Source organism: Xyrauchen texanus, chromosome 49 (genome assembly GCF_025860055.1).
Source record: "Xyrauchen texanus isolate HMW12.3.18 chromosome 49, RBS_HiC_50CHRs, whole genome shotgun sequence".
Taxonomy (NCBI): Eukaryota; Metazoa; Chordata; class Actinopteri; order Cypriniformes; family Catostomidae; genus Xyrauchen; species Xyrauchen texanus.
Window position 1 is genome coordinate 9,926,216 of NC_068324.1, and position 23,408 is coordinate 9,949,623.

At 37.8% G+C, this 23,408-nt stretch overlaps 1 protein-coding gene across 10 annotated transcripts in view; it reads left to right on the top strand.

The window, feature by feature from the left end:
• The window catches only part of LOC127640413 (liprin-beta-2-like), a 67,253-nt gene that overhangs the window by 34,865 nt on the left and 8,980 nt on the right, over nt 1–23,408 (top strand). For 5 of the 10 annotated variants that reach the window (XR_007970089.1, XM_052122954.1, XM_052122955.1 and 2 more), the window contains 18 exons: nt 441–578; nt 5,848–6,051; nt 6,726–6,818; nt 10,917–11,028; nt 14,005–14,066; nt 14,184–14,259; nt 14,406–14,518; nt 16,666–16,733; nt 16,926–17,000; nt 17,617–17,677; nt 18,236–18,271; nt 18,707–18,845; nt 20,795–20,930; nt 21,343–21,465; nt 21,555–21,705; nt 22,742–22,853; nt 23,014–23,102; nt 23,195–23,317. Coding sequence is in view for 9 of the 10 variants with exons in the window: in XM_052122954.1 (XP_051978914.1) it covers nt 441–578; nt 5,848–6,051; nt 6,726–6,818; nt 10,917–11,028; nt 14,005–14,066; nt 14,184–14,259; nt 14,406–14,518; nt 16,666–16,733; nt 16,926–17,000; nt 17,617–17,677; nt 18,236–18,271; nt 18,707–18,845; nt 20,795–20,930; nt 21,343–21,465; nt 21,555–21,705; nt 22,742–22,853; nt 23,014–23,102; nt 23,195–23,317 (1,911 nt within the window). In the remaining variant the exon portion in view is untranslated. The remainder of the gene's footprint in view (nt 1–440; nt 579–5,847; nt 6,052–6,725; nt 6,819–10,916; nt 11,029–14,004; nt 14,067–14,183; nt 14,260–14,405; nt 14,519–16,665; nt 16,734–16,925; nt 17,001–17,616; nt 17,678–18,235; nt 18,272–18,706; nt 18,846–20,794; nt 20,931–21,342; nt 21,466–21,554; nt 21,706–22,741; nt 22,854–23,013; nt 23,103–23,194; nt 23,318–23,408) is intronic. The other 5 variants (XM_052122958.1, XM_052122959.1, XM_052122956.1 and 2 more) reach the window with 4 other exon arrangements.

Below are 23,408 nucleotides of genomic sequence, written 5' to 3' on the forward strand. Positions count from 1 at the left end.
CACAAGATTACAATATGATACCATCTCTGTACCGTAATAGCACTACAGTACTTTTTTTTGAAAGGATAATAATGTGGATATACAATTTTTTTAATTTTGGAATTTTAAACACTGTTTAGGTTACCAGTGCACTGCTGAATTTAGCCCTCTGTATCAGGAATAGTAAGAAACACATTTTCCCTCTTTTGGCCCTCCGCCACCCTCCTGACTTCCTCTATCTCACACACACACATTCACACACACACTGGAGAGGCAGAGGAAGTAAATATAGCACAATATATTTAGTGGCGCTTAGCATTGGCCAAAATGTTGCTGTACAAGAACTTGCCCATTGGATCAGCGAGGAGCTGACTGTGTGCTGTGTAATTGTTACTGTATACAGTACAACTCTGTGTGTGTTTGTGTGCCAACATGTGTTCACTAACTTGTGTGTGGTTTAGGAGCTCCTCAGCCGAACTTCACTGGAGACGCAGAAACTGGAACTGATGGATGAAGTTTCATATCTGAAAATCAAGCTGGTCGGTATGGAGGAGGAACACAACTACAAAGATGAAGAGGACAAACATCATAAGGCTGAGGTACAGTATCAGTCTTTCAGTTCATAGAGGCCAAAGGGTTCGTCCATGAGATATTACTAGAATAATAACAACAATTTTCTAGTGCTTTAATTTATAATGGTTTAATCCTTTGGCTTTGGGGGTTAACGTCTGTTTACAGTACTTCCTCTTCTTTTAGGATCTGTCTTGTATCAACTGACAGCTGTTATTTTCTACACAGTTAAAAAAGAAATCTCAAAATTTGAGTAGCAAAATTGTGGACTCTTATGCTACAAGTAACCATTATATTGATGATTTATTATAGCTTATTTGTTTGTTTAATTGGGCAAAAAAAGCCACATTTTATTTCCAATATTTTATTGGAAACATGTCCGATCCTCTTCCTCAAACAATGTGTTAACTGAAGACTATAAAACATACCCAAATAATAGTCAATAATGTCAATGTCAGTTCTTACAGTTCTAGTTGATTGATTGTGGTTGACTGTTTGATGTTTTTTATGTGTCTTTTTGAGTGTCTCTGTCTGTAGTCCACCTGTTGGCTCTAATTCAGTTGAAGCCACACACAGTGTTTCTGCAGTTTAATCATTATCGAGATATAGTATATCAATAGGAAAGTGTGTGGTTCTGCTGAACAAAATCATATTTTGTATAGAATATTACTGTTTGTGGTTACCAAGCACGCCCTTTGAAATTCAAGCTCAGGAAACACGTTGATCTCAGTTTAAATGTTTTCAGCTGATATTTCACCTGATGTTTCCTTTTAACGTATTGAAACATTATGAGGGAATGGGAAGTCATGTTGGCATGGTTGTGTTGCATTTATGTAGATATTTTTAATTTATCTCATCTTAACACCTAATTACTTATCAGGCCCCAAGGGGACCTTTAAGCCCCTAAAGAACATAGTGTATACCAAATACTTAGACCAAACAGAGCCTCAGATAAACACCATAAAACTTTAAAGGAGCATCTGTCCTTAGCTTTATTCTTGAAACTGGCTAAGTGTCTGGCTTGCTGTGACAAGCTAAAAATGTGAAGGTTCCTTTTTTTAAGTATTTTCCCAAACACTGACCGATGGAAGTGGACAGGTTTCCAAGTGAGTTGTGTTTTCCAGGCCTAGAAGTCTTGCAAATGTTATTAGTGAATATATTTTGTTCTAGTTATACTTAGCTCTAAAATATTTCATTAGCTAAAAATTGTGTGCAATTTCTCAAAAATAATTTTTTTAATACTAAAATTATTGGACTGGTACTTATTAGTCAGCTCTAACTAAATATTGAACATATTACCTTTTTGAGTGCATATGTTTTCTAACCATTTAAAAAAAATATATTATTCCTTTTAAGACAAATACTTCAGTGTAATATGAGTAATTGCTAATTAGATAATTAGGCTGTTACCTATCAAATTCAATTAACATCAACTCATATTTTATGCAGTAATACATAAAGCTATGTCTAGAATAGGACTATATGTATACTCTGTGTGTGTGTGTGTGTGTGTGTGTGTGTGTGTGTGTGTGTGTGTGTGTGTGTGTGTGTGTGTATTTGTGTATATATATATATATATATATATTTTTAAGCAATATCACACGAGCAAGAGTGCGATATGGCCCTATATCAGCACTGCTGTGATTCTGCCTCAGGCACGAGGCCGCGTGCTGAGTCGGGAGACATCGAAGCACTTACCTGGATCTGGGCACCCACCATGGGACCGGTCAGTGACAGGGAACCATCCTCATAATCTGTCACAACCGCCCGGGCGTGGGTGTGTTTGTGCCACAGCTGGGCGTGTAGGGGTGGGGGGCCCGCCTCCGCATTACGGTGCCTACCGTAAATGTGCTGTGTCCGGTGGTCATGATAACCGCAGCCGTAAACACCTTTTATACCCGTATGTCTGGGGGAGTGGCATGCAAATTCCACTCGCCAATTCCAATTGACATTTTCTCAAAGCTCAGAGGAGTTTGGGGCTCCCAAGGGCAACCCCTAGTGTCACTACATTGACACAACGTCGAGTGAGTAACCGATAGGGACGTTTTGTACAGTACTGCATATATATATATATATATATATATATACATACATACATACATTATTTTGGGGGAATTTTCATCTATATAATTTCTGACCTTTCAAAATGGTGGCTGTCTGTATCTGTATCGTTTAGTGTTAAGTTTCAGACAGGTATACCAAGGACACAAAAACAAGGGAAGGAAGTAGACAGTGAACCCATCTGTCTCATTGTTATGTCTAATGTACATCATTCATTTGAGCTGAGCTATCAGGCAGACTTAGCCTTTCCCACCAACAGTTTGTTTAAAGAAGCATGATTTACAGATGTAAACATGCTCACAATTACACATACACATTCAAAACCAGTGTCAAAAAGGCAATACTCTGATAAGGGAAGATGCTAATTGGTAGAGACACAAAAGCATGAGTTGGGCCTAAATTTGAGACAGTGACAGATATCTTGATGAATGTGAAATGAAATATGCCAGAAGTGCTTACTGCTGTAAAGATCTTGACCAGCATTCAGCTGCACACAACTCACAAGCGGTTTTTAACACGAATCGACAATGGGTGTCATTCACGTTGAGAAGGTACAGGGTACATGTATTTTATATTTCATATTTCTGTGTTTTGAAAAGGGATCTGCAAAACTATTTTTCAAAATATAAAAAAAATGTATTAGTTGGTGTGTTGCCTGAAGGGCAAGTTGAATAATGGGTTTTAAGGAAGCCCTGATGCATTTACATAAGATGCGTTCTTCCATTCAAAAACACCTAGATGTAGTTTGAGCAGAATGAAAGGGTCTCAAGACAAATTTGAAAAGTTGGACTAAAAATGCAATGCTTATGGCCTAGATGCTCCAAAAACGCAACTGCCGTAGATGTTCGCCTTAATATGATTGTTTATCGGCAGTGCATTAAAGGAGATAAACATGTCTGAGAGGGTTTAACCATACAAATTCAACCATCATGACCCTAGTTTTGTGAAAATAGCTTTTTTAACAGAATAACTTGTGCAATACTGTACTTGGTAAATTTTACATTTCACAAGTGTATGTGAAAGTATTCAGTGACCAGTTAACATTCCTGAAAAGTTTCTGTAATTTTACGAAACAAGAATTATTTACACTTTTGGGTTTGTAGTTTTTAGTTTGCTGAGTGATGACTCAATATTGTAAATCATTCTGTCTTCCGTTTTTCCCCAAAATCCATTTAGCTAATAGCATTACACCACGCAGTCTTGGTACTGTGCTAACTGATTCCGCTTTACCATTTGTTGCATCAACAAACACTGGCCTGAAGTGTGACAGCTGCAAGGCTCCATTCAACAGGATGAAATGCTAGACATCCACTTCAGACATATCATAGACACAAACACTTTCACCACAGCCATCCCCCCACTCACAAATCTCTAAACACAGCTAAATATACTGTATGTGCAGAACATGCGCCTTATCATAAGCTTTAGTATCAACAGGGAGTATCATTGATATTCATTCATATGAAACTTCCTCAGGCTAACAGCCTTTACATTTCTGACAATATGACTAAGATTAGCTTGACTAATCCTTCACTTGTTTACAAGTGTAAAACAAACTTAACATTAACATGTTCATTGCATATCAAGTAAGATGTTATAATCAACATGTAGTACTATAATAGGTCTCTAGTTCAGATTAGGTACAGATGTTGTTCTCCCTCATCTGGCCTCAACATTTGTTTAGAATCACTAGTCCTTGTATTTAAATCTTTGAAATATAGTATCTTGGACCCCAGACAAGCTTGCCCTTACATAGACCCATCTTTAAATTGTTAAATAGGTCAGTAACTTATTTACCCTGACAAAAATGGCTCACAATGCAGACCCCTTCACCTCCTGGAGTCTGGCATTTACACCAAAGGACATTTTTTTCAAGACTAAATCTTATAGTTGAAACATAGGAACCACATTTAATGACAACATGTGGAAATACACCTCTTGAGTGGGCATGTGGCATATAAATGGCTCAGGGCAGTGGTGGCTCAGCGGTTAAGGCTCTGGGTTACTGATCAGAAGGTCGTGGGTTCAAGCCCCAACACCACCAAGACACCACTGTTGGGCCCTTGAGCAAGGCCCTTGAACCTATCTGCTCCAGGGGCGCCGTATCATGGCTGACCCTGCACTCTGACCCCAGCTTAGCTGGGATATGTGAAAAATAAATAATTTCACCATGTATATGCAGAAATGTATGTATAATGTGTGACAATTGGTCAAATTAAATTAAATTAATTAAATTAAATTAAATACTTACACTGACTCCAATAATGTTGTACAATGTCAAACAATGAATTTGTCTGTTCAGAAAACAAGGATTGATAATTTGACCATTATGTCTATTCATTCAGGAATCAACCGTAAGAATGGCCCAGTGGTCTCAGGGCCTTTGTTAAAGTGTTATTGGGCCAGTGCTGCTTTGCCACTAAATCTTCTATTTGTTGATCTTGTACATGTGTTTGTATATGCCTTGCAAATGGATACATTTGATATATGTGATATATTACACAGCAGAAATCATCCTTAAAGGATCAATACAAGTTAAGCTCAATCGACAGCATTTGTTGCATAATGTTGATTACCACAAACATTTATTTAGACTCATCCCTCCTTTTCTTTAAAAAAAAGGCAAAAATCGAGGTTACAGTGAGGCACTTACAGTACAATGGAAGTGAATGAAGTATTTGGAGAGTTTAAATGCAGAAATGTGAAGCTTAAAATTGTATAAAAGCACATTCTTTTGTTAAAACTTATGTATTATTTGAGCTGTAAACATGTTTAAATTGTAATTTTTACAGCCTTTTTAGGGTTTGTTACCTTTACATCATCATGTCAACAAAGTTGTAAAATTGGCTATAACTTTACACAGAAAAGGTTAGTAAGTGATTTTATCACACTAAAATCATGTTGACATGCATATTGTTTATGTCTTGTGGCTATACTTTTGAAATAGTGAGTATTTTAACTTTTAAGTGCCTCTTTTTAACTTAAGTTAAGTATTTTAACTTTTAAGATGAGAAGGATGATGACGAATCTAAATAGATTTTTGTTGAAATAAACATTATGCCACAAATGCTGTCGATTGAGCTTAATTGTATTGAACCTGGAATATTCTTAATGAGTATCTTTGTATTGTTTTCCAGTAAAAACAATATATATATAAACATCCTTAAAAAAAAAAATCTGATTTTCATTCTTTTTCCTTTTTTGTTTTTTTGCTTTGTTTTATTTCTGTTCTCTTAGAGTGTGGTTAATCTAATTAATGAGCTACAGGAACAGATGTGTAAATTCCAGGAGGAAATCAGCAATCGCATTCAAGAGCAGCGGGCCCTTGAGAGCCAGGGAGACAGTGCCACACGCGAGGTTCACGACCAGAGCCCCGATGTGGGCCTTGGTGCTTCGGACACTGAGGAATATTGCTGCCGCTGTAAAAGCGAAGGAGAGAATGTAGGCAGATCCTCCTTACGTGGTGGATTTACTTTAAGATTCCCCATTTTTCATCTTTGAACCATTTCCACTTTTGGAGACTCCAACAGGAATTATTACTAACTATTTCTCCCTGCAGTGAAATCAGTGTGTCTGCGAGCTCCGCTGTGGGAATTTCATGGTTGCTGGTGTTTGCAGTGTGTTCTTGTATTCTACCATTGGTTTTTAACAGAATGTCCTAACTTATTTTGGGTGTTTACCTGCATGACGGAAGTTCACTAACGCTTACGGTTGCTAATTAGTTCTAGAGAGCTTCCAGTGGGTTTTGGGTGTAGTGGTGATCCTTTGACTTTGCTATTAAATATTTCTTTCTTGGTCAATTGTATAACTTTTTAAGGAGCAAATGCATTATTTTAAGAAACCAAAATGGATTTCCAAAAAAAGTTTTTTTCATATTTTAACAGCACGGTTTTGTGGGAACTGCCATTTATGGATCCTTATTAAATCCTTTTCCTTGAATTTCCTTTTGTATATTGTTCAGAATGATCTTATGCTTTATGTGTCTATGTAAACATAAAATAAAACAATATTTGACATGATAGTTACAGAATAAAAGTTTAATTTGTTCATATACTATTGCAATAATGGAAGGTTATTTTTGTAATCGCTGTTCTGTATAATTGTTTGTTGATCAGGCATTGCTGCAAGAGCTTCGCATTCTTAAGAGCAAAGTTGATGAACTGGAAGGGGAGAAATCACAATATGAGAGGAAACTCAAAGCCACAAAGGTATTGTATATTTCAAATGACCTCTCAAAAAGATTAAATACTTACTTATTAGTCTTGGAACTAATTATTGGGGCTCTTATGGTACTGCTTTAAATCACTTGATGAGTGCAGTTTTCATTACTGTGGTCACATACTATTGGACACAGGAAGTGTTTTTGATTGGACAAAATTGTGTGCAGTGCAAGGTTGTTGGCCTGTTTTCTTGGAATAGAAAGAAAAACAAATTTGTGTTTAACTGCTGAAACAAAGATTTTCAGCATTTAGGAGTACACTAGTATATACAGTAGATGACCTCAATGGTAACAGAAATGGATTAAAAGCCACAAAACTTTCATTGGGTCTTAAAAACTTTATCCAACTTCTTCATTCTCTTCAGCATTTACTAACAGTTTTTTTTTTTTTTTTTAGCTTGGCTAAATGCAAACTCTTAAACTTCTTGCTTAAAACGTCTTGCTATTCCCATATCCCATATCTCCTCTAAGTATATATTAACTGGTGTCCATCTTCTTACAGACTCTCAGCATAACAAACATCACTCTGGCTTTCTCTTTCTCCAGCTCTCTATCACCTATTCCCTCCATGTCTGTTACCAGTCACTCCTGACCAAGCTTTCTGCTCTGAAGCTCACGGTCGAGCACACTCAGGTAGAGCGGCAGCATTGGGAGGAGCGCTGTCGGATAGCTCAGGTGCTTAACCTTGCTCCCACTCATTATCCCTAGTTGACCTCCGTGAGTTGTATGACACAAAGGAGAGGGCTATGATGGCCCAGTTCCAAATGGCGCCCTTAGCCCTTGTGGTCCACAATTTGGTGACGTAATGTTGCATTTTTTGGATTGTTAAGGCAAGGATATACCTTTTTTTTCCACGTGCAATAATGTGGCGTGTATGTCAAGTACTCTAACCTTTTAAATATACTCTTTTGACCATGAGCCAGCATGGACGCTTTCAACGCATGTGCACTTTGACTCTTTAGTACAGTCAGCTCCAGCCTTATATGGCAACAATGTGCACAGGTCTGCGCGAAAAATTGGGCTGCCGCACGGACTTTGCTGCTGACGAAATTTATGCCAAGCGTTTTCTGCTTTAGTAGTAGTAGACCCTGTGAACTCTGCACCAGGGTAACCATCATAAAAGAGCACATTGGACCCTTAGTGGTCTTGTGGACTTCATGGAAATTTGCAAGTGAAGACCACAAGGCTGCAAGTCATCATTTTGGACGGAGCTGAAGCCACAATACTTTTGGTGATAAATCAAAACCAACCTCTGCTCTGGACTTACATTGTAGAATTTGCTGTATTCTGGCTAGATTTTGAACTGACTCTGCTCTTTCTACACCCTCCCAACTGATCTAATGCATACTTTTCCAAGTGAGCTTCCTCTTGTTTCTTGGCTCAGGAAAAGAGTGCATCAAGGACGGTATACTGACCACAAAGGGGATGCTTGTAAGCACTCTCCTGAAACCTATAGTTAAATGGGACACCCTGTGATCTTCTAGACTTCATAGACATGCAAGCAAAGGCCATATGAAGTGCACCATTTGGGACAGGGCCTATGTTTTGTTGTAGTTCCTTGATGTCCACTCCTTTGGTTGTTTTACCTTCTGCTGCTCCCTGTGTGCCTTGCTCTTTCTTTCATTTGGATATGTTTTGTGTTAGGTAATTGGTCAGCACTCAGTCAATTGCTGATCCATGTTATTTTTTATGTTGTTGGCCAAGTCTTCACATGTACAAAATGTTCGTACATCATTGTTGTTTTTTCACAATGCCCCATATCTTTAAACAGTTCTTGCATCGCCACTGTTGCTCTCTAGTGCACCACATGGTCCAGTGGCAATCTTTTCCACTGCGAGTTGTGTCTAAGCAAGCAGTGTAGGGAGCAATGTATGAGGGGATGGGCTGCTGAAGGTCATCCATCTGTGTTTGCCCCTTGTGCTCATCAGTGGAAGAAGCATGTGTGTGTTTGTGTGTTTGAGTGTTCGTTTCATTTGATTTCATCCTCCGGCAGATTGTCTGTTCTGCCTATCTTCGAGGGAGCCTGGGTTGAGTAGGTTAACATTAGAAAATATAGAGACTAGCGCACCATGTCCATACAGAAATCCTTTCTGTAGACGTCATTACAGTATACGGATATGCCTGGTTATTTTCTGTATGCTGTAGAGAAAAACTATAAAAACACTTATAGGGTCATGAACTGGAAAATCAAACTTACCATGATATCTTGACATATAAGAGTTCATAGCACTATAAAAACATACTGTACATTTCAGAAACTTCTTCATTTCTGAAAAAAAAAGGCTTTATTGAAACCAAGGAGGAGCCAAAATGGCTTGTTCTCTACTTCCCCCTCACTAAAATGTCATAGTGAGGGATTTACATCAGCACAGACCAGCCTCTGCGTAAACAGATCAATGCCTACTTTATCGTCGACACTGCTTAGGCCCACCCACCAGTCTTGCGGTTAGAGCGGTGAGATTATTTTTAGATCAACAGGAGGTGCCATGATGGCTACGAAGATTTTAGGACGTTGCAGTGCCAGGTTGTAGGAAACTAGATCTCTTGCATTTGCTTCGCAAGGATCCCAACATTAAGAAAGAGTGGCTGACGTTTATTTTTAATGAAGTCCTGGATCGCATCGGTAAGAACGTGTGTTTGTTCGCTTCATTTTACCTATGATTCTTTCACAAATAAGACACAGTTCGAAGCAGAGAGACTTAAATTAAAAGTTGATGCAGTGCCAACTATATTGGACCCAACAGTGATGTCGCAACAAACAAGTGTGAGTATCCATGTTAATTGTTTTGCTTCGTATGTTACAGACTGTTAGATGCGTACTGAGTATTTGATTTGATCCTAGTGATAGCACTATGTATTTACACTTTATTTAGTACTGTCATACGTTACTCGGCATTTGTAAAACACAGAGGTGTTTCACCATTGGAAAACGATTAAAAGTAATACCTGTTACACAAATAGACAAGTAAATTACAGTGATTACTTATCATGCTGTCACAGACTGCAGTATCTGTGGTGTTTGTGGAGGGGGTTAATTCTGGATCAGACTCGGGCTAAAACATGTATGGATGAATTCCTCCGGTTGTCATTTTTTTAACAATCCAAAGTTTTCAAAACAACCCCACACGTGCGTAATAGCAGGGGCATTTACACATATCCACATGCAAAGATGTTACCCCATCACAGCAGTGGCCATTTACATTGAAGTCTTCAAGAACACACGCCCCAAAAAACTGAGCATTTGAAGCAGAGGCACAAAAACTGGATAGAAAATTACCAATTATTCCTAAATGATGACTACTTTTAATGAAAAAGCACACTGACATTATAAGTGGATCTCAAGGAACATTATAAAATACTAACCCTTGTCTCTTGGTGGGGATGCCTTTCACAGACTATCTGTAATAAGAGACTTTCAAACATAGTCTTTTTCATGAATTTACATGCTATTTACAGTTTAGAGCTTGTGTGTGAACAGGATCCATTGTCCAAACGTTTTAATTTCAGAACTGAAATACTTTTATCGTTAAAGCATCCATATTAATGCTATAGGTCTGTTCAAAAACCTAATGAGCTGTCTTGATGAGTCCTTCTTCTATGGCAGCATCCTAACTGAAAAGGGGCCTAAATGTGATTTGGAATGCTCTACATTCAAATAGTAGATCATGTACTCACCCTCATGCCGTCCCAGATGTGTATGACTTTCTTTCTTCAGTAGAACACAAATTAAGATTTTTAGAATATCTCAGCTCTGTAGGTCCATACAGTGCAAGTGTACGGTTACCAGAACTTTGTAGAAATCTGGAGATTTAGAGTAAAAAAGGAGCCATTTAGACAAGATTAGTCCTCATAAGAAACCTCTACATCAACAGTTTTATATTGTGGTTAACCTGGATCTGTTGCATTTGTGCTGTCAATGTCAGACTCTCCAGTTTCCCAAAAAAACATTAATGTGATCAACTGTGATGACGTGCGAAATGTGATCCATGTTAATCTATTTTCTGTATGGATGAAATGTTTATTTTCTAGGCAGAAAATATTTTCACTGTGTTCTCGAGGGTGCTTATCTGCTGATTCCATTTTGCAGGCAGAGATTGCCAAACTCCAGCCGCTGCTTGCTACGAAAGATGCTGAAATCGAGTGTCTTCAGAATCAACTTCTATCCCGGGGAACTGTCAGCAATGACATCACAGAGAGAGGTACATCTAAGCAGATTAAATCCTAACGAAAATGCTACAGCACGCCACTGAGGACTGTCCTGTGGTGACGTATTTCCTATTTTAACAGAAAGTGTGGGTGGGGAAAATAAAAGGCCTCATTCTTTTTTTCCTTTTTATTTATTTATTTATTTATTTTTTAAAATAACCAATAGCTTTTAGTTTACATCACAATCATGAATCATAATTTGCTACTTGCTAATCAGTTTCGGATTGTAATGTAACATATACGTACTCAGGAGAACCAGAAGGTAGATCCATTTGCAGCTTTACTTGTAAGGTCACAGAGAATATACAACAGGCAGAGGTCAGTATTCAAAATATACAGCAATGTAGGCAAATCCAATAATTGTGGTCACAAAACAGGCAGAGGGTCAAGGCAGGCAGAAAACAATGACAAAGAGTATTCCAGGAAAAGATCAAGGTCAAAAGTCAGGCAGCAGAGAATCAAACACAGGCAGACTAAAATAGATAGCGGGGCAAAAACAAGAAACTTCGCACTGAGCCGTGTTTGCAGTGCTTAAATAGTCCATGAAATGGGTTCGTAATCAGTCCCGCTGAGGATAATAGGAATCGTAGTTCGTAAGAACAGTTAATACTCGGGTGACAGTGCTCTCTGGTGGTTATCGAGGGGAGTATTCGTAACAGGTAATAGGAGGCGGGACATTTGATTTCAAGGGGTCTTTGATGATTACTAGCTGCATGGGAGTGACGTATGTGTTGGCATGTGGTTTAGTAAGTTTTGAGATAACTAACATGTGACTGTTTTGTCAATAATTGTGGCCTCTGTCCCCCTTCTTTTCACCGCTCCCTGTTGTAGAGGAAGTGTATAAGAGAAAGCTGAGAGACAAATGTAAGCCAACATTTCAAAGTCTCAGATCCTCCTATGCTATTACCAATTTGATCCAACTACCTCTCAGCGCCTCTCTGTCAATCTGCATAATTTATACTGGCAGGCTGTCAAGCCTGTCGTACCCATCCCGTCAATAGCTACCTGTGTGTGTGTGTGTGTGTGTGTGTGTGTGTGTGTGTGTGTGTGTGTGTGTGTGTGTGTGTGTGTGTGAGGTGGAGAGGGGGTTTTAAGTTATTCATGCTTGTCATCACACCCTGCAGCCACACTCATTGCTTTCCCATGGGTCTGTGAAATAAACACGTAATTCTGTAACCTATTAATGCATATAGGAGGGTAAATTCAGAGAAACCTTGGAAAGAATCAAGTAGGGATTATCTCACAGCTGTTTTTTATGCCACTGCATTTTACACATTTATTGTGCGACTAAGCATTTGATCTCAAAATCTGTTTATTTATTAACAGCTCAGTAGTAGGTGTAGCAACTTCTTGCTGTTGACTTACGACTCACAGTCATCACAGAATTTGAAACGACTTATACAGTAATTAATTTTTTTTTATACAATTAATAAAAATACATATTAGTAATAATAGTAAAAATAGTAAAGAATTGTTAAAATCTAATTAAATTATTAATTGTAAAAATATGATTGAAATATTGTTAAAATAAAATCAATTATACAAATATATAATTAAGATAATTATAAAATGCTTATTTGTAATCCTTTTTATTTGTTGTTAAATATATTGCATTATAATGAAAGATAGAAATGCCAAAAAATAATACATTGAATAAATATCAGTAATATACTAAAATATAGTATATTAATATAATAAAATGTAATTTACATAAATTGACATAAATATCCGTAATAAAAATTTTATATAAAATATAATAAAGATAATTAAGTATTTAATTACAGCACATATACGTCAAAACAGTTTAATGGAAGTATTCCCTGTTGGAAAACCAGGTCACACCAGCTTACGGTGTTCAAGCTGTTTATTATTAGCTGGTTAGCAGTCTTCCGGCCCCTGGCGGACGTAACACCCTGCCGTGTTCTCAGTAAACAGAAGGGGTCTCCCCTGGCAGCAGTTCTCCCACTCCTGGCGGTCGGCTAGGAGCCCCGCTCGGGGTCGGTGGTTGTCACGACCCTGCCGCATTTTGCGGCTGGTAGGAGTCTCCCCCCGCCCCTGGCAACGGCCTTGACAGCTGCAGGCAGTCGGCTATAGGAGCCCCTTCTCCCTACTCGGTCGGCGGCCATTCGTCCGCTCTCAGGTTGGCCGGGCTCCTCCGTCCCCCTGTAGATGGCCGCGGCTGCTCTGTTGGGGTGGATGGTAGTGCCGAGGACTCTACTATGGCGCATTCCTCCTCCTCCTTGGTTTCGGCACCAGTGTAAAGGGATTAATGGAATGGAAGAGACAAGAACCGGCTTGACAATATAAAACATATTTTAATGATAAACTTAACAAAAACACAAACACACACACAGGTGTCAGACAGCTGTCCGTAAATCACTCTCTCTGTTGCATTGCCATCTTCGGTCAGCCTTTATCCCTCTCGAGGTCTAATTAGCCTGATTAGGGGCCGGGTGTGTGGAATCACGACCCAGCCCCGCCTTCCGCCCTGTCACAGACACTTATAAGCCATTTGATACACCACAGTGTAGTGTTGATTGCAGGATGGGGTTGAGAGTGTTGACCAGCTTGTCTGAATCAGAGTCAATTTGTCTGTCTTTCATTAAAGACGCACAAAGCTCTGCTGTGAAGTCTCAATTAAATCACTGCTAGGCTGAAGAGCATGTGCAAACCTGGACAAGCATGTACACACTTACTGAAAATGATTTTCTAAAGGAGAATGTTTCATTTTTCACTATATCTTTTGCTGCTCTTGGCAATATCTTTGATCTGAAAGATCAGCACATGTCTTTCTGAACTGTTTTGAACATTTTTTTTTTTTACCTGGTTCACTTGACCAAAGAATGATTTGATCCGCTGCAGAGCAACCTCAACATCTTCCATCTGTTTGCTTTTGTAAATGTACTGTGATGTAGTGTCACCCCAATGATGTACAGCATACATACTGAATTTTGGTCTATATGTTTCAGATCAAGAATTGCAGAGGCTAAAAACTGGAATGGAGACACTAATAGCTGCCAATAACGAAAAGGTAAGTAAGCATTCATGCATGTTGCATTTGTTAACAGCTCAAAAACTGTTAGAAATGTTTGGTATTTTATTGTGGTTGTACCAACAAACTGAACATATAATCCATTTAAATTCTCAGGATCGCCACATTGAAGAACTCAATGCTCTCTTAGGCCAGTGCAGAAAAATGAAGGATGTTTTGGCCCTCTCTCAAAGTATGTGAGAAACCTTAATGTGTACTTTGCTGATCATGTCGATCATAGAGCAAGCATTGCTTTGTTTACCATTACAAGATGGATTTACCAAAATGATCTGCTTAATTCAAATGTAATCTTCATTCAATGTCTGTCTCTCTCTACAGTGACCAATGATTCCTTGCTATCTGCTAGCAGTGAAGAGGATCTAAGTGGCAGTCGAAAAATCAGAGCCCTGACCCATAAACCATACTCCGATATCATCAGATCAGAACTGCAGGTATGAACATGAAACTGCATTCGCTGTGACATTTACAAATTGTAACATTTTAAATAGTGAAACTAAACATTTAGTGTGACATAATTTGGAGTGGGATTCAATTTTTGTAAATCACGACGACAGACCACTAGACCACTACTGAAGCAGGCAGTGCATAGACGGCGCTGTCACCTGGCACCTTTTATTTTTGGCAGCGCTGTTCAGAATGGGCCAATCACAATCAATTTACTGGAGGATTTAAAAAATAAATATTTTATTGGTTCTGCTGTGGCAGATGAATCATTGCAACTATCAGTTTTAATTATAAATTACTCTCCAGACTGAAATAATTATATGATGATATAAAACATTCTGAGATTTGAATGCAGATCAATGGAGGATTCAGTTTTGTGAGCCATCTAGTGCCCCCTTGTTTGTCCCTTGATTTCATGGCATTGGTGTTATCAATGTTAAAACCTTTTTTTTATGTTTCAAAAAATATAAACACAAAAGTTGTGGAAAATAATTGTTGATCAAAGTTCAGAGGCTGCTTAAATATGCTTATAGTGATTTTTCAAAGCATGTTAACTGTAATATTTTCACACACACACACACACAAAGAACCTAATTGAACTCGCAAAATTTGCTGTTGTAACCCATTTAACCCTCTTTAGTATTAATTAAGTGTTATCTTGCTTCGTTCATGAAACAACATTAAATAATAAAAGAAAGAACAACAGCTAAGTTGTCCTTTATGAATAAAAACAATGTCAACATATTATAAAATGTTTACCCTCAGCGTTTATAGGCAAAACTGAACTGAAAAGTCAAAAAACTATTTGAGAATGACCCATCTTTAATTTGGGTCAGTTCCTCACATAAATCGGTTGTGTGACTTTAGGAAACATGGAACACAGCACATGAGTCATATGGACTAATGTTTATGGACCCAATTATTCACTTTAGTTGAAAAGCGAAGTACGTTTTATGGGAACACTACAAATGAACATCAATTTCATGAATGAACCCAGAATTGTTACTGAGGATATGTAGTTTAAGATGCACATTGAGATATGTTGTACTTGTAATAAGTGGTGTTTTATAAAAATAAATTAACTGAATGAATAAAATATTTTTATTTAAAATGAACACATAAAGAATGACATTGTTTTAATGACATCTTGAGCATATTCCTTGAAAACAAATAAAAATGTGCTTGAAAAGTCCTTGAATTTAACTTTGAAGCATCTGTACAAATTCTGCATACAAGTTCGATTTCAGTTGGACTAAAGCAATAATTCGTCTTTTTAAAACGTCATGTAGTGAAAATGCTTTAGCCCAATTGAAATCGTACCAGTACGATTTTTGCAAAGTCAGACTAACAGACCTAGATAACACGATTGTAACTTGGCTTCTTCCAGCATGTATATACATTAAAGGGTTAGTTCACCCAGAAATGACTTCCTTTCTTCAGTAGAAGACAAATAAAGATTTTTTGAAAAATATCTCAGCTCTGTAGGTCCATGCAAGGCAAGTGAATGTTGATCAGACCTTTTGTAGCTCCAAATATCACATTAAGGAAACATAAAAGTAATCCGTAAGACTCCAGTGGATAAATCCATATCTTCAGAAGTGATATAATAGGTGTTTGTGAGAAAGTTCAAAATGTAAGTCCTTTTTTACTCTAAATCTCCACGTTCACTTTCACATCTGTCAGTGAAAGTTAAAGTGGAGATTTAAAGTAAAAAAAGACCCGTTTCTCACCCACACCTATTGTATCGCTTCTGAAGATATGGATTTAACCACTGGAGTCTTATGGATTACTTTTATGTTTCCTTTATGGGATTTTTGGAGCTACAAAGGTCTGATCACCATTCACTTGCATTGAATGGACCTACAGAGCTGAAATATTTTTCTAAAAATGTTGTATATGTTCTCTACTGAAAGAAAGCCACATCTGAGATAGCATGAGTTTGAGTAAATGATAAGAGAATTTTCTTTTTTGGGTGAACTATTCCTTTAATCAGACCACAATTGACATCTGCTTTATGCACATGCTCCGAAATACAGAGGTGTCACACAACGTGTATTTTAATGTTGTCATGTATACTTGAACAGACTGTATTTCTCATGTATACTTTTTCTCACTGTCATTTTACTCTTCACAGATGTCTTCCAGAGGCCCATCGCCGCTCCTGGTCACTCCTCCATGTCTACAGAGGGATCTGGACTCCAGGTGAGCGAGAGGTTGTATTATTAACAGTACACTGATGATAGCAGAGTCTCGGGGCCCCAGTGGACTGCTGCCCTTTAAGGCAGGAAGGATCTGCTGCAAACTCACTGTCCCAATCATTCACCCAAGCAAATCTGACTTTGTCAACTCTCTCTCTCCCTTCCTTGTGCTCTTTTATGATTTTTTCTGGCCCAGCTGTCACAGTATACAGCCCTCCTTGGAGACCTCTGTGGTATCCATTGGCGAAATGGGCTTTTACAGCAGACAATGGCAAGTGGAGTGTGTGTGTTTGTTTGTAAGCACGGTTTGTGCTAGAATAAAAGGAATGTTCACCACAAAATAAAAATTTTGTTTTCATTTACTCACCCTTATGTTGTTTCAAACCTGTGTGACGTACTTTCTTCCATGGAACACCTCAGTGCCTCAGTTGACATTTATTAACTTTCATTGTATTGAAAAACATTCTGCTTAACATTTATGTTTGTGCTCCACTGAAAAATAAATGTCATACAGATTTGGAACAACATGAGGATGAGTAAAGGTCACAGAATATTCAGTTTTGCGTGAACTACTGTATGTCTTTAAGATTGGCTGTCTAACATAAGAGCAGCCTAGTCATTGTGACGTCATTGCCACACACACATAGTTTCTCATAGATTGAAAACTTTCACATCACACACTCCTCCACAAAGTCAGTAATGAGGATATGTTTGGTATTCTTATGGGACCACTTGTGCCTGAACTTGTTGCTCCAATCTCTTCAATCAAAATTGATTAAAAAAAATAATAAAAAAAATTCTAACATAGCAACAAGAAACAAGTTTGCTTGTTTTCTACAAAAATGTCAAACCAGGTTTAATCTAATGTTTCATGGTTGTGTCCTCAGGTCACTGCAGCGAATGTTGTCCACTAGTTTGGAAGAACTCCAAAGTGGGAGCTTACAGATGGTATGGAAACTAACTCATTTGATTAAAGGGGCACTCAGTAATTTGTTCCTCATTAAAATAGTTTTACTCCTAATGAAACTTAGCACTTACAATACATGAGATATAGACTCCATTCATATCAATAACGTTATAAAAGCTGTTTTATTACTACATGGAGAGGGTCCCCTCATGGGGGCAGCCATGTTAGAATCACAAGACCAGCTAAATACTACTCACGTAATCTTAGTAACTGCCTTGATAATGGACACTTACATTCATGGATTAAATGAAACATTGCTCAATGATGCTGCATCCACGCTGGTAGGTTTCAGTGTAAGTCTAAGACGTCATGCATAAAAAATGACTTGAGTGCACCTTTAACAAAATCCTTTTCTCAGTGTTCTAGATTTAAATATCTGTCCACTTATCTCATGTGCTTTGCTTTACCCAAATCTCTCTAATACTTGACTTACAATAACAGTAGTTCCATTCATTTTGCATGTGTTTCAACTAATAATGTGATTCAACTAAATGAGTGTGTGTATGTGTGTGTTTTTCTACTACTGTTTTTTTCTTAAGCATGTAGTGCACCAACCAGTAGAGCCTGTAATAGAGGTACTGTGCTACCAACTAACATTAACCCATTACCTAAAGCAAATACACTCTCTACAAACACAACATAATAACAAAAGCTTTCTCTGTGTAGAAACAAGCGTTAATTAACACTGTGTACAAAAATCTCTCTTTTTGGCTACCTAGTTATTTTAACAAAAATGCTATTTTTTGAGAAAACTGTGACACTTTATATTACAGTGGTTTTTTTTAATTATGCTTTATGTATTTACATCAGTAAGTAGTGAAAATTCTAATAAAGAACATTGCAGATATTTTTTTATGCTACCTCTGATTACAATGTTAATTTTCTTACTGTAGTAGTTTTATTTGTATAACTTGGACACTGTAAGGGAAAGTGTTGCCAACAGTAACAATATTTCTGATTATATAATGTTTAATTGTTGAAGGAGACTAGTAATCATATTTCTACTACAGAACCGATATAATCCAGAGAGTAAATACCAGACCCTCCCTGGCAAGTTTTGTCAACCAGAACAGAACGGAATGAGACTACAGCCGTGTTCCCCTCTGCAACTGTCTCCAGATGAAAGTGAAGACAGCGAATTTAACCTAAGTAAGAAATTATACATAACTACCTACAATACTTTGTGCCAAATTCTTTATTATTATACCAACTCACAGAGGCTTCATGCATCTATTTTTATTTTATTTTATATTGCACCATTTTAGGTGGCACCAATGGCAATAAGTTGCATTTTTATATAACTAATTAACTAGTATGGCCATTATAATATGTAAAAAAAAAATTATAATGAAAAAATTAATAAGTTGTTCTTTAAATGTTTAAAAAAAATATATATATATATATATATATATATATATATATATATATATATATATATATATATATTCTTCTAGCGAGCAAAGGGATCTGGGTTCAAATCCCGACCTGATAGGCCTGTGTATAATTAGTTTTATATAAACCAAGCAAAAATGTTATAAGAGTTTGGAGCGATACGAGGGTATGTAGATAATGACAGAAATTTCACTTTAAAGCAAATGGAAGCATGTGGAAGGTGTGACTTATTGAACTGAGCAAATGTAGACATGTGAATGCACGATTTCTGCTACAGTGTTTTAGACAAATACTTTTTTTTTTATCCGCAATTAATTCAAATTCACCTGAAATTTTAATTCACCCTCAAAAATCTGAGGAGGCATTTAAAGCATTTTGTTTTAATTTTTGAATGGCCATGATGCTTCTGCCAACTCAAATAATGTATGATTTATCCCATACAAGTTTTATTTTACCTTATTATTATTATTATTATTATTTTGTAGCTTCAATTGCCATGTCGCTGCTGTTATGTTTGTTTGCTCTTCCATTTCATGAGCTCCACAGACTGTACTCTTACTTCTTTTGTCCTCTGAGCTTTTCAACCATAACAGCTTTGCCTGGGACTTCTTAAACCATACTTTTCTGCATTTCTTTAACACTAAGGTATCTTTGCATGGGCATCTGTGTTTTTTATCTTTACTCTTTCTCTCTGACTAATCCCTCTCTCTGGCTGTGTGGCTGTCTCCGCACACGTTTCGCCTCTCTCGCTCCATATGAAGATCGCTGCCGAAGCGCCAGCGCTCCAGTTTTAGGTATTGTCCTCTCAATCTCCAGTTAGCATGCGACCACAGAACACACTCTAGCTGTGTCATATTGGATTTAACCTAAGCTCTGCTATCCCGATTCTTTAAGGCGGAAAGCAGAAGAGTCTCTCTCTCTCTCTCTCTCTCTCTCTCTCTCTCTCTCTCTCTCTCTCTCTCCACCCCTTATAGAGATTATAATTAGTTTCTATGAGCCTTGCTGCTTTCCTTTGAGTTTAAACTGGTGCTATGTGTAAATGAATGTGTCTATCTGGGAATAAATTGGGCTTCATGTGCATTTTGCCTTTGCTTATTATTAAAATTCTCAATTTGATTTGCCCTGCAGGTTTATTTGGCAACAATATAGCATTATGCATTTTTTGTTTCTTTTAAAGGTGAAGTGTGTCATTTCTGTGCCACTAGTCACTAGTGTCTCCAAATGGAATTGCAAAAATTATAACTGTTTTCAAAGTGTTTACCCCATCTTCCATTGTTCAGAGAGTCAAACAGAGAGTCCCGCCCCAAAATTACACCATTGGTTGAGCTAATGTTGCTGTTTAGGGCTTGTCAGGTTGCTCAAACAAACAGAGCAATGTTTTGATAGTGCCACATTGCTTAGAATTCAGCTTATGAATTGCTTACTGTTGTCTGCATATAAAGATGACATATGAGAAAGTGTTTTAACATAGAAAAAAATACACAATTCACCTTTAGACAACTCCAGTTGGCATGGCTTCTCTGCAACATTGTGACATTAGTCTGTGCTTTTCTTTTCTTCTGCTCTCTTGCATGTCTAATATTTGGTCCAGGACCACAGAGAAAGCACCAGTTTGCGGTTGGTGGGTACAGATAGAATAAACTGTATTCGGCCCAACTATTGGTAGATATAACAGTTTAAATAAGTGGATTACTTCCTGTTCACAGGAAAGACAGAGAAAGCGGATGACTCTACGCTGTCTGATCTTTCGCCCATGTCGTCTGGGGTAGACTCAGGCCAGCAGTCCCCGGTTTCACCAGAAAACAAGAAACATGAGAAAGGCATCAGAAAACTGTGGGGAAAGTGAGTTTTGTTCTCTACACAGTCCACATACACTCAAATGTTTTTTCGTTATGTATAATTATTATTATTAGCTTATTATAATGATATCTTAATTAAGAAAGTAAATAGAACAATTTAGATTTCACTTTAGCAAGTGTCATATTTAGAGTGAAACTACATTTTCAAAAGGAACAATGTAGGACAGGATCTAATCCATTGCGATTTGATTGGATCATAAAAAGTATACGGTCATATTATTGGGTTAGAAAGTTGATGAAATATTGCAAACAAAACTTACATGTATTTATTTAGAGTAATGTGTAATAATGTATCACACACAAAAAGATCGGAGACGTTTTTTTTTATTAAGAAAATGGGGTCAATTTTGATATCATGTCAACTTCCTATCAATTCATTTATCTTTGACTCACAGGATCAGGAGAACACAGTCGGGCAGTCTCCCTGCAGACAGTTCTGACTCTGAGTTCAAGAGAGGGGGCTTCAGATCCACAGCCGGCCCTCGACTCACCTGCCTGGGCATTGGTGTCTCATCACGGTATCTCATCAGCTACAATGAGATCTATTCTAAAGATACATACAAGCGCCTTTCATTTCATCCCCATCATTTACGTTTGTGTCCTGCAGTGAGGCGAACGCCCCCTTCTCGAAGTGGTCATGTGATCAGGTGTGCGTGTGGATGGAGGACTTTGGGCTGGGTCAGTATGTGAATATGGCCAGACATTGGGTCACAAGTGGCCAGACTCTCCTCTCTGCCTCCTCGCAGGACATCGAGAAGGTGAGAAATATGCAGCAGAAGGTTTTAACGTACTAGAGAGAGCTCACACTTCCTTGTAAGAGGCAAGATTCCTTTTTCAAGGCAATCTCCACTTTATAACACACTGGGTTAACTCTTAAACTTCTACAGTAGATTGTGACATTGTAGAGTGTGGCACCTCTTGAATGCATTGATTGATAATTTCTGTTGAATTCTTAAAGGGAAAGAGTGTCATTTTTTATCTTAAAATACTTTCTCCTATCCTGGCTAAATATGCTACTACTGTAGGGAAAGTTACTGTAAGTAGGTTGATTTCCCCAAAATCCTAAACACTGTAAATCTATGTGGTGCTATCAAAACATTGCTCTGTTTGTTTGAGCATCCTGACCAGCCCAACATGGCATTTTGAAATCAGTTTTTGTTTTTCGACCAATGGCAGACGTTGGGGGTGTTTAGGGAAGCTGTCTGAAAAAATGCATTCTTTTTGCAATTCAGTTTGCTGACGATAGAGGCCCATAAAATGCACACTTACTCTTTGTGAATATTTAATTTGATTACTAACAAGATTTCCCATAATTCAAAGGATTTCATGTTGAATTGCATGACTTTGGGAGTATAGATAAAATGACATAGACTAACATCCAGGTTTTAACAATCTAATATCCTCATGGAACACCTGGCCATTCCCATAAAATTATTTGGCTATGCCTTTCGCTTCAGGACTTTGTGGTGTCACTCAAATCCTGGTTTGCATCAACTTGTCATTTAACCTGCAATTTCATATAGAGTAATTGTAGGGTTCTACCTGCCAGACCAGCTTTAACCTTGGTTCCACATTAGTCATGCTGTCCGATTTAATAATTTGCTCTGCCAACAAACAAAACAAATATGCAGATGTTCAGCTTTGGTCTCCAGGCAATCAGGTCATATAGTAGTTTTGAAGAGTTTTCATCAATGATTTGAAAATATTTGCATTTTGCCTTCCTTGATAGCAATGTTAAAAGAAAATGTTCTATCTGCTAGAGCACCAGCTTTAATTCTGGGTTGATTTCCACAGGAACTGGGAATAAAACACCCCCTGCACAGGAAGAAACTCCAGTTAGCTCTGCGCTCCGTCAGCACCAAGATGACCGAAAAATCTTCAGAACTGGATCATATCTGGGTCACACGTAAGTACCCATGAAGTAAAACTACAAGACAATGATTTCAGAGCCATGTAGGTGCAGTACAAATGAGCGTTCCCTATCAATAATCTGCTGCGTTCAGTGGTTGCGTATTTGATTGGATTGGTTACACTCTGTATAAAGACACTGTGTTATTTCTTTTCAGGCTGGCTGGACGATATCGGCTTACCGCAGTACAAAGACCAGTTTAACGAAGGACGAGTGGATGGCAGAATGTTGCAGTACTTAACAGTGGTAAATATCTGTGTTGACTTCCTGTAGTTGCCTTGCTTTACTGTTGTTACATTAATATGTGTTTAATATTGCTGCTTTGGGTTTGTTTTCAGAATGATCTACTGTTTCTGAAAGTCACCAGCCAGCTGCATCATCTCAGCATCAAGTGTGCCATCCACGTCCTGCATGTAAACAAGTTCAACCCCAACTGCTTGAAGAGAAGACCTGGAGATGAGGTGCGAATGAGAGAAAGGGAGACAAAGAAATAAAGAGACGCATCTACTTTTTAACTTCTCAGATCCTTAAGATGACGCTCATTTGTTCATG